Raw genomic sequence first — 15852 nt, 5'->3', positions numbered from 1 at the left:
TACTGCAAAAGCTAGAAGTAAAAAAAAAAAGAAAACATAGAAGCTGCGATTTCACTGCCCACAGTACCGGTGTTATCTTATCTGGGTTGGAATTTATTGTTTTTCTTAATTGCCACGTTGAAGAGCCAACAGATCCATTAAAAAAAACAAGTATTTAACATAAATATTCCAGTTCAGCCGGAGACAGGCATCAGTCGTGGTGATCCATGCCTTCCAACATCTGCCTAGAGCAGACGACGCACCCACAGAAGCGATTATATAAATTTAAGCTGCACGCTTGCAACACGATTCGATCTTCACTGAAGCACCGAACAGTACCGCATCCTTTTCCGCTAGAATTGTTTTCCCACCGATAGTATGCGACAAAATAAACGCAAGAATATACGCCGTCACGCGCGCGAACGTGGAGAGCCTATGGGGCGGCCGTTCTCCTATCCCCGCTTTGATGATGATGATAGCGCGACCGTAGCGCCACCTTTAGGTCGATCTCGAGGCCATATACGGAAGTTGACAAAGCGCGCTGCGTAGTTTCCTCTCCCTCGGCGGTGGCGCATGCGCGACGAGGTCGCAAAGCCGACCAGCGACCGGCCGCGCCGTCGATGGAGTGACGGAGTCGAGTCGGTCGAGCTGGATATGCTCGGATGCGTCGGTTGTTTACGCGGGATTGTGACGGCTCGAACGCTTTTACCTCGCGTAGAAACAATACGGAAACCCAGGACAGGAATGTGACGAATCGTAAGCGCTCACATGTGTGATTGTGAGAGGTAGAACGAGAAAAAGAACGGCAGAACATCGGAAGCAGGCATACGCAAGGTTAGGCCTGTTCATTTTGCCGCCACTGACTGTTAACTTTTTCACACTCCATGCCACCGGTGTTTTCCTGTGCAATAAAGCAAGAACAGATTAGGCAAAGACCGTGCCAGTGATGGTTTGTTACCTCTGAGTTTATTCAAGTCGTACCAGCAATTTGAACTCCACCGATGGCAATCGCTGTGCGTGTCGCACCACTTCGAGGCGGCCGAAAGGTATGTGACGGTGCCGAATGCGGACGTCTTTTTTGTTATATGCTACATGAGCTCCGTGGTTCGTACGATTTCGCCCGGTCTCTGTCGTGCGTTATTTCTGCAGCTAAGCAGTGACAGTTTTCACTGGTCGTGGGAAAGATCAGCCGGCTGAGGCGTTGGTATAGGCTCGTCAACTTCGAGCAGCGGCCATTTTCAACGGCCGACGGGGGAACGAGAAGAAGTGGTCGCTCCGAAAAAATCGAGTCCATCTTCCGCTCGTCGAAACGGAGAGGGTCCCACGGAGCGGAATTTTGCCACCCTCGCGGATTTTGTAAAGCGCTCCGGATTTACGGGTGGTATTCACCAGAAGTCACCCCTCCCTGCCTCGTCCCGCTCCCCCCCCCCCCCCCCCCCCCCGCCTTCTCTCGATCGCAGTCTGCCGCTCTACGAAAGGCCCAAACTCACTCTCTCCCAACCCCACATATTATGTACCGTATACCCAACCTCTCAGGACACCCCTCCTGCTCTGCCCGAGGAGGTTTCCCGAATAATGAACATGTCTTCTGGAACTGTCCACGCTCTCAATGCCTTCTCTCTCTACACCCCTACACACCCTCCCCACCCCCACCACCTAGAAGGAACGGCTCACTCACCTCTCACACTGCGAGCTTACATGGCATCACCTCGTGGAGCATATCTCCAGGGTGTCTATACCCGTTTACACCTCAAGAAAAAAGCAAGTTTTGCGGATTGTTCATACTCGGCGCGAAGTAATTCTTACGAGATTTGCTTGTCGGGGGAAAAAGTGATGCCTTTGGCGTTTGAATTGTGTACGTCTTGATTGGATAACATATATATATTCTCACATTCACCTGCATACATCTTAAGTATCAGCATAAAGGGAGAAATTAGTAATGCTCCGCGTGGAGCAGGACTTTTTTTACTACTATTCTTTTCTCGCCCTAGACACCCTTACCTAGCCCTTCACCCCAGGGGGGTAAAGGTGGGTGAGGAGGAGTGGCAAATCCCGTGCGCCGACATCCTGGGTCCCGAGTGAACGATCGCAAAAGAGAGCGACAGAACACGAGAGAAAGAAAGCAACGTTGCCATGGTAAACACGAAGAGTGAAAACTCTCAGCAATATAAACAGTGATAATTTAACGTTGGAAACAAAATTCTGATCTATTCCAACGCTTATAAAAAGCAATAAAGTCATTACGCTGCATTAACTTCCCTTCTGTCGAAATCTCGGAAATCTGGTGGTTGCGCAGTTTCGTATTCCTCAACCGCGCCCACCCGCGCCCCACCGGCGAAGCCGGGTATATGGTTTAGTTTAGCGTTAACGCGAGGCCGTACATGTGCGCGCTATGCAAAAAAAAAAGCTTCAAAAAGAACGCGAATATCTTTCCACCGGTAAGTTCGTGGATTGTTGAAGTTCACGAAACTGCTCTGATGATGTAACCGTGTTTGGGACCCCGAGGGTCTGCCTGCATGATCCGCCGCTTGCGGCAGCCAGAATGTATGGGAAAATGGCGGACCTTTTCCTCTAGAGTTAGTATGTATGATCTCTATGCTTCACCCCTAAAGCCGGAATTGGCATAATAAAGACGTTTCTCTCTCTCTCGCTTCGCACTCCCGGAGCCGTGACGAACTTCGCACTCCCGCCGCTGCCTCACCCAGCGGCGCAGCAGTCACAAGCGAGCAAGGGCGGTCTGCGCGGCGCACCGCCACAATACTTTCGCACCGTCACACAGCGTTCGCACCGCCGCAATGGTTTTGCAGCGCCGCAATGCGTGGGGCACCACAGCAATGTGCAGCGCCGAGAATGTGTTTGCATTCACGACTCACAAGAAGTGCTTAGCTGCCCTCGGAATGTTTTTTTTTTATCTCCTTCCCTGATATTGTTAGTGAGGGTTGCTGACGCAGTGCTGTTCGTGTAGGGCAGGGTGTAAGATAGACAGGTGGGGAAACGGCCCATAGAAGCGTACCGCAGCGCCGTGACCGGATTGTGTACTCGTCTGCTTGCGGGTACCCCTGACTTGCGACAGATGGCGCTGCGGCGAGAAGAAAAAAATCGGAATTGGATTTGCGTGGAACTTTATGGGAGACTGCGCAAAATAAACCGAGAGCACGGCAGGCTTTCATTAAATATCCACAAAAAAACCATCTCCGTCAGTTTAGCCGGTCGCCACCGTTCGCCGACCTGCAGTGAGAGTTCGCGGTGCTCCACATAGATGGCGCCACAGAAAAAGAGAAAACCGAGGGGGACACAATGCGGTCACTCATTTGGCTCTCGTTTCCCCACCTGTCTATCTTACACCCTGGTGTAGGGCTACTTTTTCTGTTGAAATAATTTATCTGGTGAGTTGACGACCCTTTCTGCATATTAGTTTACATTGTTCTGAGTTGGCTGTGCATCCCCAGTCTTGGTGGTGTAGTCCTAAGTTTTCGGAAATGGATCTGTTTGTTATATTTATGTTCTCGTAGTCTCTCATTCATGCATCTTCTTGTTTGGCATATGTATTGTTGACCGCATGTCAGGGGAATGAAATAAGCTACTCCTTCAGAACAAGGAATATGTTGGTCCTGTTCTTTTTCGTGCTGTCTGATTTTTAATGTGAGCTAGCATTGACTTCTTTTTGCACAATTTATTGAGCTTCCTAAGTTCTGAAAAAGCTACCGTTTTGGTTATCAAGTTTTCCATTCTCATTAGGCAATGCGATACACGGTGGATATAAAAATAACTACAGCTATTTTATATTTTTAGAGTATAGTTTCATCACTGCTTTACTATATTAAAAAGGTTCTCAGCGACTTTGGTTAGCATAAATTTGGAGTAACTCGCTGCTTGGAGCGTGCAGAAAGTTTCTTATGATTTTTGGACCTCCGCCTATACTTTCTGTCCCATCATGTTTGTTGCGGCTACGAACCAAGTAGAGACTCGGCGCATTCGAAGCTAGTTAAAAGGAATATAGTAAAGCTATGCCTCACAAACATTCTCACTAAGTTCTGCCCGCATTTAGTTAAAGATATCTTTGCTTCTTAAATCTCTAGGGTTCCAACAGGGATCGATATACCCTTTTATTATACTAACCTTAGTCGCTGAGAACCTTCAAAAAATAATAAAAGAGTGTGAAGGAAACGCACGCAGAATAAAAGATAACAACACATAAACTAGTTATTCTTTGCATACACCAATTATCACATGGTCTAAAGAAAACTGGAAACCGGATAAACTTAACGGTAGCTTTATCAGCACCTAACAAGATTTATAACTTGTGCAAAAAAGTTGATCCCAACTAATACAAAATCAATCTGGGCAAAAAAAAATAAACCCAATTTATTTATTGTACTGAATTAGTTGCATATTCCATTCTTCTCACCTGCGGCAAACAATAGATCCGCCAAACACGATGATGTATAAATTATAGACCATGACAACAAATATGACATAAACTGAGCAATTTTTGGTCATTTATGAACATATTACTGAGAATGTGGATACACAGCTGACTTAGAAAAAAATTTAACTAATATCCAGGAGCAGTCAAGAGCTCACCAGATAAAAAGTACAGAATAAAAAAAGTAGCGCTACACGAACAGAACTGCGTTAACTAACGTTATAATGGAAGGAGATTGAAAATTTAGCGGGTCAATTTTTAGCGAGGATTTTATTTGCATGGGATTGTGCGTATGTATCTCTACTGGTGTGAATGGGTATATTTACAGAAGGAATAGATACATTTGCTGATCTGGCTCACGTACCTGTTCCAGGTAAGTAGATGCAGGAAAAGGAGAACGAATAAATTATAATCCGAATTGTAAGTTAGCTCTTTGTCCGTCTTTTGTCTCACTTCACACAAGTTAGTCTTTGACGACATTAATATTTTGGGTAACAAAAAAAAAAAATTGTGCGATCTTATTTTGTTTATACGAAGGGTGTTGATTTTTTTATAATTGTATCGTGTTCTGTACGTGCAGGGACACGAGACCTAGTCAAGCTTCATTTTGGGAGCTGTTTGTCCGTTGTCCTCGGCACAAATTTTCTTGGAGTGGGGTACATTATCAAATGAGCCAGTTCCGAAACTTTAAAATTTTCTTCCGGGTTTTTTTGTTGCGCGCATTTAGAGTAAGACGGTCAATTTCAACACTTATTTATTTAATCTCATTCTGCCAATAAAATACGTTGTGCAACACTTGTTTCAAAAATATTTTAAAGTTCCCTCTTGCTGAGCAGTTGAAGTCAATTCTTAATTAGAGAGTACTAATTAGGTTTTCGTGATTGTAATGCTATGCAAACTGTCCGGAGTACGTACTTTTATCAAGCCTTAATACATATCGTCATCAGCACATGGGTGTGAGCTTACTAAGGTACAAATGAGTATACAAAGTTGGTATTGCCAGCTAATTCGGTGGACACCTAGGTTCGCATCGCACGATATTTATCACTTTTGGGGAATATTCAAGGAAACACAAATACATTTGGGTCAGATTTTTTTAACCTGCCAGGTAAGCACCATCCAGACACCATCTAAACGAATACATATTAAACGGATGTTCCTTCTCTCGTCTTTTGTGGTTTTCTAAGGTCTTGGCTTTCTATAATGCTAAACGATTATTATGTATATTTTAGTGATACCTCTAATCCCAACGAAGACGTAACTCTCAGAGATGCGTTCCCACAGGTGAGCGTCCCATTTCATAAAAAGAGGTTTTAGAGAAGCAATAACAGAACAGTTTATTTCGCTTTTGTTAAAAACAAAATTCAGGAATTTCCATCACTACTTGGCGTTTACGTTGCCTCAAAGAAAAGGATAACGAGTTTGGTAGCGTCACGTATACCATCTCTTCGGTTTCGCGAACGATACGAATGCCGAGAAACAAGCTTAAAAAAAAAGTATAAGCAATTCACGTCGTCATATTTTCTAGAAAACTGAGATTTATTGCGCAGCCGCTCCTCCCTACTCCCGCATTTTCGCCAAGTTTCTATTCCCAAACAATTTTCATTTAACTATTTTTATTTTTTTGCGTTTAATGTATTTTTTTACTTTATTTGTTTGTGTTTGTGATTCCGCTCTTGCTGTGAAAAGGGGGCGGGAGTCGTCCGGAATGTCCGCGTCACATCAATAGATGGCGTTCGCTTCCGGTTGAGCGATAAGCGACGCGTCCCGTCGCGAGCGCCCAAGCGGAAGTTTACTGAATGCGCGCGCATGCGTCGTTGAGATCTGGGCATCTCTTGGGCCTAACCTTTGCGTGGGGTGTGTGCGAAAAACGGTGACCTTCGCATTTATTCAGCTGCCGACGTTTTAGAGGAGGCGTTGTCTGTGTAACATATGCGCATCTGGAATTTCGAACGGAAAATTCCGTCACGTAAAATAACAATGTGCAAAAGTGTGAGCTCATTGTCTCTTTTTGCGTTTTGAAATGTGAAGCTTACAACAACGAGTTCAATTTTTTTTTGTGAAGTTGGTGCAAGAATCATTTATAGAACGTACGCTTTAAACTAAATCTGAAGCGTGAGGTGAGTTTCTGATGAACACTCTTCATGGTTCAGAAAACTCAGGAGGAGGAAGACGAAGCTCAGATCTATCAAATACTTGAGTTCCGCCAATATTTGATTTCTGCAGTACGCGGAGAGGTACCGGAATCAAACTCAATAGTCGCAAGTAAATATAGGAATATATTTGAAAAAATATTCAAATGACGCCGACGCGTATTGAACAAGACGTATCAAACGAACGACAAGAGTGAAAGCACCGCCTTAACGCTGCCTCGAAATGTATCGCATTCAAGTACTACAGCGGGCGACCTAATAATATATTAAAGCAAAAACAGGAAATATTTACTCTACACCTTTGTGCCAGTCCTTTCTTATTTTTATATTGTAGACGTGCTCTTGCATTTTGCTTTATCTTAGTGTGGGGGCTTGTTCTTAACAATAGCTACACTTGAGAGAACATTAGTGCAGAATTAGGTGGGTCGGTTGTTTGCCTTGCTGCATGTGATGTGTATGTGACATTCGACAGCAGATTTTGTGTTGCATGATCTATATTATATATTTATTTCTCTTTCTTTTCTTTCTTTGCTACCTTTTATATGGGACGTTTCAGTGAACATAAGGCCAAATTGTTCGTCTAACGAACAAAACAACGTTAAAACTATTATAGGTAACGAAATCACTTTATGCTCACCGCATTCTGTACACCTATTTCATTCACTGCCGCCTTAGGACTATCTAGAGTAGTTCCAGAAAGGCTCGTATATGAAAAATTGGGTAATCGATTTAACATGCTTATTATAAAATGTTTTTGTAATTTTAAGGTGTAAATAATTTTATTGTGTTTTAAATTGTTTGTGCGTGCGACATTCGCCCACTATACTAACGTTAGGCTCATGTTCTTTATATCCACAACTCTTGCCGCACACAGCATCTGCAATCATTACAGGATTAGGAGGGGTGGCTAGCAACAATAATCTATTCAGTTCTGTGAAACCCTTTATGTAATAAAACCAACTAAAAAAAATGCGTTGCTGCAACTAATCTGGGGCTATTGCCTGGAAGGGCCACTACTGCGCAGTTTAATCAATTCTGCGGAGCTACGTCGTGCCACGAAAACTATAATACAAACAAACCCGTCAAACGCGTGAGAATTGGGCCGAGCGGACACATACTAATGCTCACAATCGGCGCATCCGGTTGGCATTTCACTAGCCCTCGTCTAAGTCTATATGTCACGAATACGATCAAGAAGAAACCGGGAGCAGAAGGCCGGCATGTAACCCCCTTGTAAAGGCGCAAGGTGAGCACAACATTTCTCTCGTTCCTTGTATACCGAGTTAAAGGAGCCGCGCTTCACATTTTATTTACACTGTGTGTTCCATCTTCAGGCATAAATGCCACTTCATGTAATATAGTCTCAAACTATCCCAGCTTACACCTGTTTGTTAAGTCATCCGGTAAAAATGTGCTAAATAAAAAAAAAAAACTCAAATTAGTAGCAACAAAAAGCAGCTGTCCAAAATGGATCGAACCGAAACTCAATTTCTCAGCCGGTGGCCGTTTAATTGTGCGACATTTTCTCGAAGATACGTCCTGTGAATATCAGGTCATTCCTTGATCAACTGAAGGTTATGTATTCGAAAACAAATGTCACCCTCTCATCTACGTATAATATGGTGTCGGAAACGTCGTCGCCCCTTTTGTTCGCTTCTATCTCGGAAGGCCCTAGGTTCGCTTCCTTTTGTGCTTCTTTATCTCGGAAGGCCCTAGGTTCTAATCTGTTTGTTTGTTTTTCTTCCATTCAAATGACTTGGCAGGTGGGGATTCAAGTCCTTTAAAATTTGTATGGCCGATTTCCAGAAGCTTGAAACCATAAAAAAACATTTCCCCGCGAAAATTTAATAATTTTATAGTCATTGCGTTTACAATAACACGTTCGACTGCAGCGTTATTCTGAACAAGAAAACTCTCTCCAAAACATCGATTACTCACATTATCTATGATTCACATAATCTAAAAGAACTAACTCAACTCATGGTGGTAGCACAAAATAAACATACCAATCCGAACTTGTGAAAGTAGCACACTAGAATGCTCTAATGTAACTTTTCTATATATATTTATGTATGCGCGTTATTTATTAAGCAAGGCACCAGATGTCGATGTGAAACACCGACTGAACGAATTCATGCAGGACGTTTGTGCTTTGGTGGAAGCTCAAAAGAAATAAGAAGGTAAACTCAGGGAAAAGTCAACCACGAAAACTCGTTTCAGGTTGGAATAACAGAGTTGATATTAAAAATAAGAGAGAGGAACAGATGGTCTTAAGTATTATAATGCTATTCACAGAACATAATAGGCAGCTGAACCACGCAAAAATAAAGAAACCAAAAATAGCAGACAGCTCTATGTCGACTGTGACACACAAGGGACTGTTTGTACAGACGCAGTTGGTGAAGTTTCTAGTCAGGAAATACAGCGATGTCTCGTTAATATAAACACCTCCGTTCCACCCAAACAATAGTCCAGAGTATGAGTTGTCCGTTATAACGACACAAATATACTTATTTTATCTGTTTGTGCCCCAAAAATTGTTACCATAATGCTGGCTATTCATACCAACGGGGTTCATAGTAAGAATATGTGACTGTATATAATGTGTGTAATTTGCGCATCTTACTGGCTATGCAGTGCTAGATATCGCAGTAAATAAATATGTAAAGCAGTATACGAATTAGTCTGTCAAGCCCAGAACTCTCGAGTAAATAAATAAAGCAATGAGAACAAAGAAAATTTGTTGTTGTGAATGCCGTGAAGGTGTGCAACTTTAGCCAAGAAACCCTTGACGACGGAAGGCATTTTGGCCTCGGGGGTATTTAGCCTATTGTCTCGGAAGATTGCACCAGGAGGCACTACCTTTTGTTCATTATGCGCACCACTTGCTAGGCAAGATAGGCTTAGGCGAGATAACATATCAGGTTCCAAATACTTGCGGTGTTGGTTCCCGGGGTTTTTTCTGCCATATAGAACTTCTTGGTTCTTCGGAGCGGAAATGTTCGCTGCTGGGTTCAGCGTGTACTTGTAACGGTTAACATGATACCCGAGAAATATGCAGTACACAACAACCGAAATTTCCGTTTGTTTTGTCTACCCGATTTAGGTTCTAGACGCATAGATTTCATACGTTTTCGGGTTGACTTTTTGAGTGCAAAAACATTGAGCATGCGGGTTTTGTAAGATGCGTTCTTTTATAAAAGCTTAAGCCGAAAACGAACTGAAATAATTTAAATGTTGTTTAAAGGCAGCAAATACAATCGATGTAATTCTTTCTAAGGACACAGTTTTTGTAGAATCGAACCAGGGTTGGGATACTGCAATTTTCAATTTCCAAACAATATAAATTTACTTCTAATAAAATTGTACTTCGTTCATTTATTGGCCTTTCTGGACTTTGAGTTAATTTAAATTTAGGATAGCTATACCTCATTTCTAGTTAAGTTTACAGGCAGGCGACAATTTTAGCTAATGTGAACAATTGTGTAACGTCAATACAGCAAGCCACTAAGCTTTTTTTTCCTTTGTTAATGATTGATTTAGCGATGATAAAGGACGTGCTGACACATGATGAACACCATGATGATACGCCTGTGACGCTGTCTGATTAATTGTCCCTTCTGCTTGCTGCGTCTGCTTTGCGTAGACTTAAGGTCCAACGAAGTAGTCTCGTTAAGCACAAAGTGATAGCCCAAGTTAGCATAGCGTGCTGGTTAGAATCTTGCTGCGATGGCCTCAGGCGAAGCGAGATGTCAATCATCCGAACTTGTTCGTTGCTCAACTCCCAGCCAGGTTGTAGAACTCTAGCCTCCTCTATACTGACAAAGCCTGGCAGATCGCCATGAGACGCGGGTGCCGAAAGTGAAGAGAGAGAGCGGCAGGAAACGAATGAGTGGACAGTCATGTAACGGGCGCCCCACTGCGGCGAGACGCCGAAACACACTTCTCCCGACCTATGTTATGTCTGCTCGTACTCCTCGCGTTCCTCGCGTTTCGTCGCCGCTGCAAAAGCCGTGCGCTCACTAGCAGCTTCCCCGAGAAATGCTCTGTGCTACCAGATCCTCGGGCTCCAAATCTGCGACCGGGCGGTCTATGGCTCCGTCGTCGAACTGCTCGGCTTTGTGAGTATATTGATGAGGCTATGGTAGAATTCGAGGTTATTCCGACGTGCGCTACCAAAATCGTCTCTGTGAATTAAAATCGCGATTGGCCAAACGTTTATCGTTGCGTCTTGATCTCGAATATTTTTTTATTATTTTATCGGCGGAAAGCCGCGCAATATTAGAGTGTCAAGTGCGACGACGTTTGTTAAAGAATGCGATCACCACAAGCATTTTATTCCTTTTTTTACACGTACCATCGAACAATTAACTTCTAGTTCGCAGCTGGTGATAAATTATCAGAGATTACAACTCATGACGTCACGGCGGGAAGAAAAAAAATGATTGTCGTGACGTAACGAACGGAAACCACAAGAGGGCGACACCCAAACGTTTAGGGCACAATAGCGGTGTTCATTGGAGCGCGCGAGCAACACCGTGGGGCCCCTCTGCTTGAACGGCTGCCCCTGGGACGTTGCGGAGTCTGGAGTTTAGGTTTCTTTGTGTGTACCACATTATAGACTGTATAGTGTGTCATGGGCACGGTAAAATAAAGATTTATTATTATTATTATTACCATCATCATCATCATCAACATCAATATTATTATTACTAGTAGTATTACCTGGAGAGGATTGTTTAGCTCTTCTCTTGCCAAACCGACAAATAACAAGGTATTGGATGGCAACAACATCGGATTATGGAGGTAAAGTTTTTTAACTGCTCAGACTTTTTATCTCTTCAACGTTTCTTTGATAAAGTCAGTGATAGCACTTTTTATATATTACATGTTAACATCAGAAGTAATCGAAAATATTGGGATGGAGTTTACACTAACAGTCAAAAATGCAACGTCAATATTTGACGTTTTTTTCTTACAGAAATCAATGTCAAAGACGTTTTCTAGAATGAGTTCCAGATACCATGGTATTTGGAACTCATTATAGGAAACGTCACATTGACATCAAGCTTTTCAGTACCCCACAAATATCACACAAAGATAGAAATTCCTAATCCTCGGCCAACCGGACGCGTGAAAAATTGTGCATTATTGCAATAATGCACAATTTTTAACACGTCCGGTTGGCCGAGGAGGAGGAATTGCTATCTTTGTGAGAAATTTGTGGGGTACTGAAAAGCTTGATGTCGATTTCGTTAATTGTAAGACACTCTTTATAAGGACATGGAATTCCAAATCGTCTTTACTTCTGCTAGCCTTCTACAGACCTCCTTCGGCTGATCCTTTGAACTTTTTGGAAGAGCTCAGGAGTAAGCTTCACGCTTTTCAATCCATGAATGACATCTGTTTGGTACGCGACTTCAACATCGAGACGCTTAAGCCAGTCAAGTCTCTCGTGTGCCACTATCTGAATTTATTGGCATATTTCGGTCTGGAGTGTTTGATCCTTGGCCCCAGACGAAAAGGACATTTAGGTGATCGTACTGTTAAATCATGCCTAGACCATATCAATGTACGCGCTCAGAACATAGCAACAAAATCGGCCATAATAGAGCAGAAGCTTGCTGACCATTACTATGTGGATTGCCAACTTGTATCGCAGCTCACTCGTAGGCCGCCGACGGCTGTAACAAAAAATATAGAAATGATTGATCGCGCGCGACTTGATAGGTTGGTACAAAAGTACGATTGGAATAATCTACAGCATATTCAAGACTTCAACGACGTCTAAACTAGGTTTAGTGAGCAGTTCCGCCTTTTAAGGTGGCAAGCTAGAAAAGTTATTACTGTGAGGCGGCGTCAAAGCGACCATGATTGGTTAACGGATGATATTCTGTCATCTATAAAATCTAAAGATGCTCTTTGGGCCCGTCGTCGCCAGTCTTCAAATAATGCCCAGTTTAAGGAAGAATTCAGCATTATGCGAAACTGCGTAAATGCGCTTATTCGTTCAGCGAAGAGGATATACTTCCGTGAAGCGTTTTTTAAAGCCCAATCAAATATTTCAGACATGGTGTTTGGTAAACCAGTTGCGAGGCAAAGGTGTGAAAAGGTTGATCGATGACACACTTGAAACAATTTTTGAACACGGCACTAAGAAATTGGTAGATTTTAATAAATTCTTTGCTACGTTATCCGGAGTAGCCCGTGACACTTCTCTATTTGCAAAAGGTGTTTCAGTTTCAAACTCCGCCTCGGCTTTCCCTCCCCAAATGACCGAGCCTGATCTTCGATGCCAGCTTTTCAGCTTCTAGGCAAACAATTCGCCTGGTGTAGATGGCATCAGTGCGGAGGATCTAAAGAGGAATTATGATTCCATAAAACATGTGGTCCTCTATATGCTAAATGGTTTTATTTCTTCCGGTTCAATCCCCGAAACTTTGAAGAGCGCACTAGTGAAGCCTCTATTTAAAGGAGGAGAACGGAACAAACTTGACAACTATTGCCCAATTTCAATTTTACCTTGCATAATACAAATATTGGAAAAACATATTCTCGAAACTATGACGGCATTCATTGATAGGCTTGACATTATTTCGCCTAGACAATATGGCTTCGTTAGTGGGTGTGGAACCCAGACGCTGTTAGAGAACTTCACAGATGAATTGCATCTCGCTTTCGAGAAGAATCAAGTCGCCTGCGCGCTCTTTATTGATGTTTCCAAGGCATTTGATACTATAAGTCATAGCATTCTGCTGAAAAAAATTATCCAACCTTAAATTCCGCGGTCCTTTTTTTTCTTTACTACAAAATTTTTTAACTGGTCGGGCATAAGTAGTTTCTATAGACCTTTTCTGGCTCCGTCGCATGGGCGCTGCCATCTTGGAATCACGTGACGCGGCCGCCATAAGGTGGCTTCAACTCGTCGCTCCATTCCCCCCTCCACGACTTGGCGAAGGCGTTGCATTCGCGTTTTTCGTCGCGTTTCATCGCGTTTCTCGCCTTATAGTAAATCGCCGCCCGATGTTTACATTTAGAACTTATTTGCATGCCATCATTATGTGGACAACGACATATGCAGATAATTTTGCAACCGATTTTCACCGTCGGCGTACCGGACACGCGTGAGGAGGGAGGAGATACAGAAATCAGCGTCAGACCTGGCGCATATTGAGCCCACTTATTTATAAGAACTGAAGTTTACACAGTGATAGTGGCGGAATATTCTAAATAAGTCTAGCGCAATGTATATGTATAATCGCGCATTTAGAATCTTAAGGAATTTAACCAAAATGCTACTCAGCATATGAAGCTATGTGTGTTTCCTGAAAGTCCCCACCCTGCCTTCATAAAAAATTTAAAATAATTGTTTTTGATTATGTAGCACATGTAAGATATACATGTGACTAGCGTTTAACTCACATTTTATCTGATGCTTGGGGTAATGGTAACGTCCACATCAAGCGATTTGTTTGTTCACGACATTACATTTAAATCTGATAAACGGTATTAATCGTTTCTGCAATAGAAACGTTCGCTTGATTTGTTTTTATATGAATTTAGAGAAACAGGATAATATGCTCGGTCACATATTTGCAGTCATTAAATGGTGTTAACATTTTTAACACAAAATTTAAATAATTAATTTTATTTATTTTAAACACTAAGACCCCTGGGAAATAACCTGTCACGGGCAGCTTGAGAGTGCCTAGGGCTCGCATTATGTGATGCCGAAAAGAAGCCGTCTATATGGAAATCACCCAAGCTCAGAGTTGTTGATTTTAAATCGCATCAGTTTGCATGGACATCTGTCATGAAGATTTATGAAGTCGTGCCTAGAATTCGACTTCAACCAAACGTATGAGAGATCACTTTCTCGCACCCTTGACTTTATTTGGCAAAGTTTATACAAAAAGAAAATTTCAGATTTCAATTGATGGCCCTCACTTATCTCATGAACCAAGCACGTGGTAATCAAATGTCAGTAAAAACAAATGGTTCATTTTTTTAACGCCAACGTTGTGAAATGCTGTTAGTAAGTGCTTTAGCAAGGTCAATCGTGAAAGGAATTTCCCACCTGATCTAGAACGGACTATCGAAACATATCTCGAGTGTATAGGTCGTGATGTGTAAAGCCAACAACAACGTTTATTCAGGAAGCGATTAGTTATATAGTACGACGCGGCTGCGCGGGAGCGCAGCACGTGTCAACGGTTTATTTGTTAATGAGATATGACATCGCGGTTTACATGCAGCGCGTGCGCGACTTGCACGATACATTTTCCTTTGTTTCATAAATAACATTAGGAGTTCCAATGGTAGATGGGATGCACATGGTTGAAATTGCTGTCGTATTGCAGGCGCTCTGGTTGACGGGTGTGCCTTGTGGATCGTCTTGGGACCGGCGTCAGGGGGTGGTCGTGCAAACCCGGCGTAGGCGGTCTTGTGGGCAAGGAGGCCGGTGTCGCTCTCAGTTCCTCGGTTGAATCCCCGCTGTCGGAGTCGTCACTTTCAGCAGTTTCTTGTTGAAGCGGTTCACGTGTTGCAAGAAGATGTTGCCGGTTGCGTCGCAGCAGCTTGTTGTCTTCGGTAACCACCCGATATGATCTTGGCGCGGCTGATCCCAAGACCCGAGCTCTACGAGTCCATGCTTTGTCTTTGTCTCTCACCCTCACGACTTCGCCTTTTTTGGGGTCGGGTAGGTTCTTGCCTCGGGTGTCGAGCTGCCGGTGTTTAAAAACACGCCTGCTGGGTTGATGGCTGAAGTCCGGGATTCGACTGCGTAGCCTCCTGCCATGTAACAGCTCTCCTGGCGAGCGACCATCCTCCAGGGGGGCAGATCGATAGCCCAGTAGCCCCAGCCAGAAGTCTTCATGGGCCTCCTCAGTTCTCTTCAAGATCCGCTTGACAATTTGCACCCCTTTCTCGGCGAGTCCGTTCGACCTGGGAAACTCTGGGCTCGACGTCACTGGATCCAAAAACAGCGAACTCATGAGACGAAAATTGGGGCCCGTTATCGCTGCAGACCTCTAGTGGAATTCTGTATCTTGCAAATATAGAGCTCAACTTAGCAATAACAGAACATGCCGTTGTGTCCGTCAGCTTTTCTACTTCCGGAAAGTTCGAATGCGCGTCAAATACACAAAGATGCGAACTTCCGCCATGCTGGAAAAGATCAACTCCCACTCTGTACCACGCATGATTCGGTGCTGGCCTTAATATGAGGAGCTCACTTTGCTGCTTGTACGTATACTTTCGGCATACTGAGCCCCCTTGTAGCAGAGTTTCGATGTC

The 15852-nt window shown here is 43.3% G+C and overlaps 1 protein-coding gene across 1 annotated transcript; it reads right to left on the bottom strand.

The window, feature by feature from the left end:
• Nucleotides 1-14861: 14861 nt before the first annotated feature.
• Nucleotides 14862-15518, bottom strand: LOC120840272 (the record flags this gene model as incomplete). Its single annotated transcript, XM_040210700.1, has 1 exon — nucleotides 14862-15518. A coding segment is annotated over one exon (657 nt), but the record flags the coding sequence as incomplete, so codon positions are not given.
• Between the last annotated feature and the right edge of the window lie 334 nt (nucleotides 15519-15852).

This window comes from Ixodes scapularis, unplaced genomic scaffold, assembly GCF_016920785.2.
Source record: "Ixodes scapularis isolate PalLabHiFi unplaced genomic scaffold, ASM1692078v2 PGA_scaffold8__174_contigs__length_109621045, whole genome shotgun sequence".
NCBI classification, from domain to species: domain Eukaryota; kingdom Metazoa; phylum Arthropoda; class Arachnida; order Ixodida; family Ixodidae; genus Ixodes; species Ixodes scapularis.
This window is presented reverse-complemented; position numbering and strand designations above follow the sequence as displayed.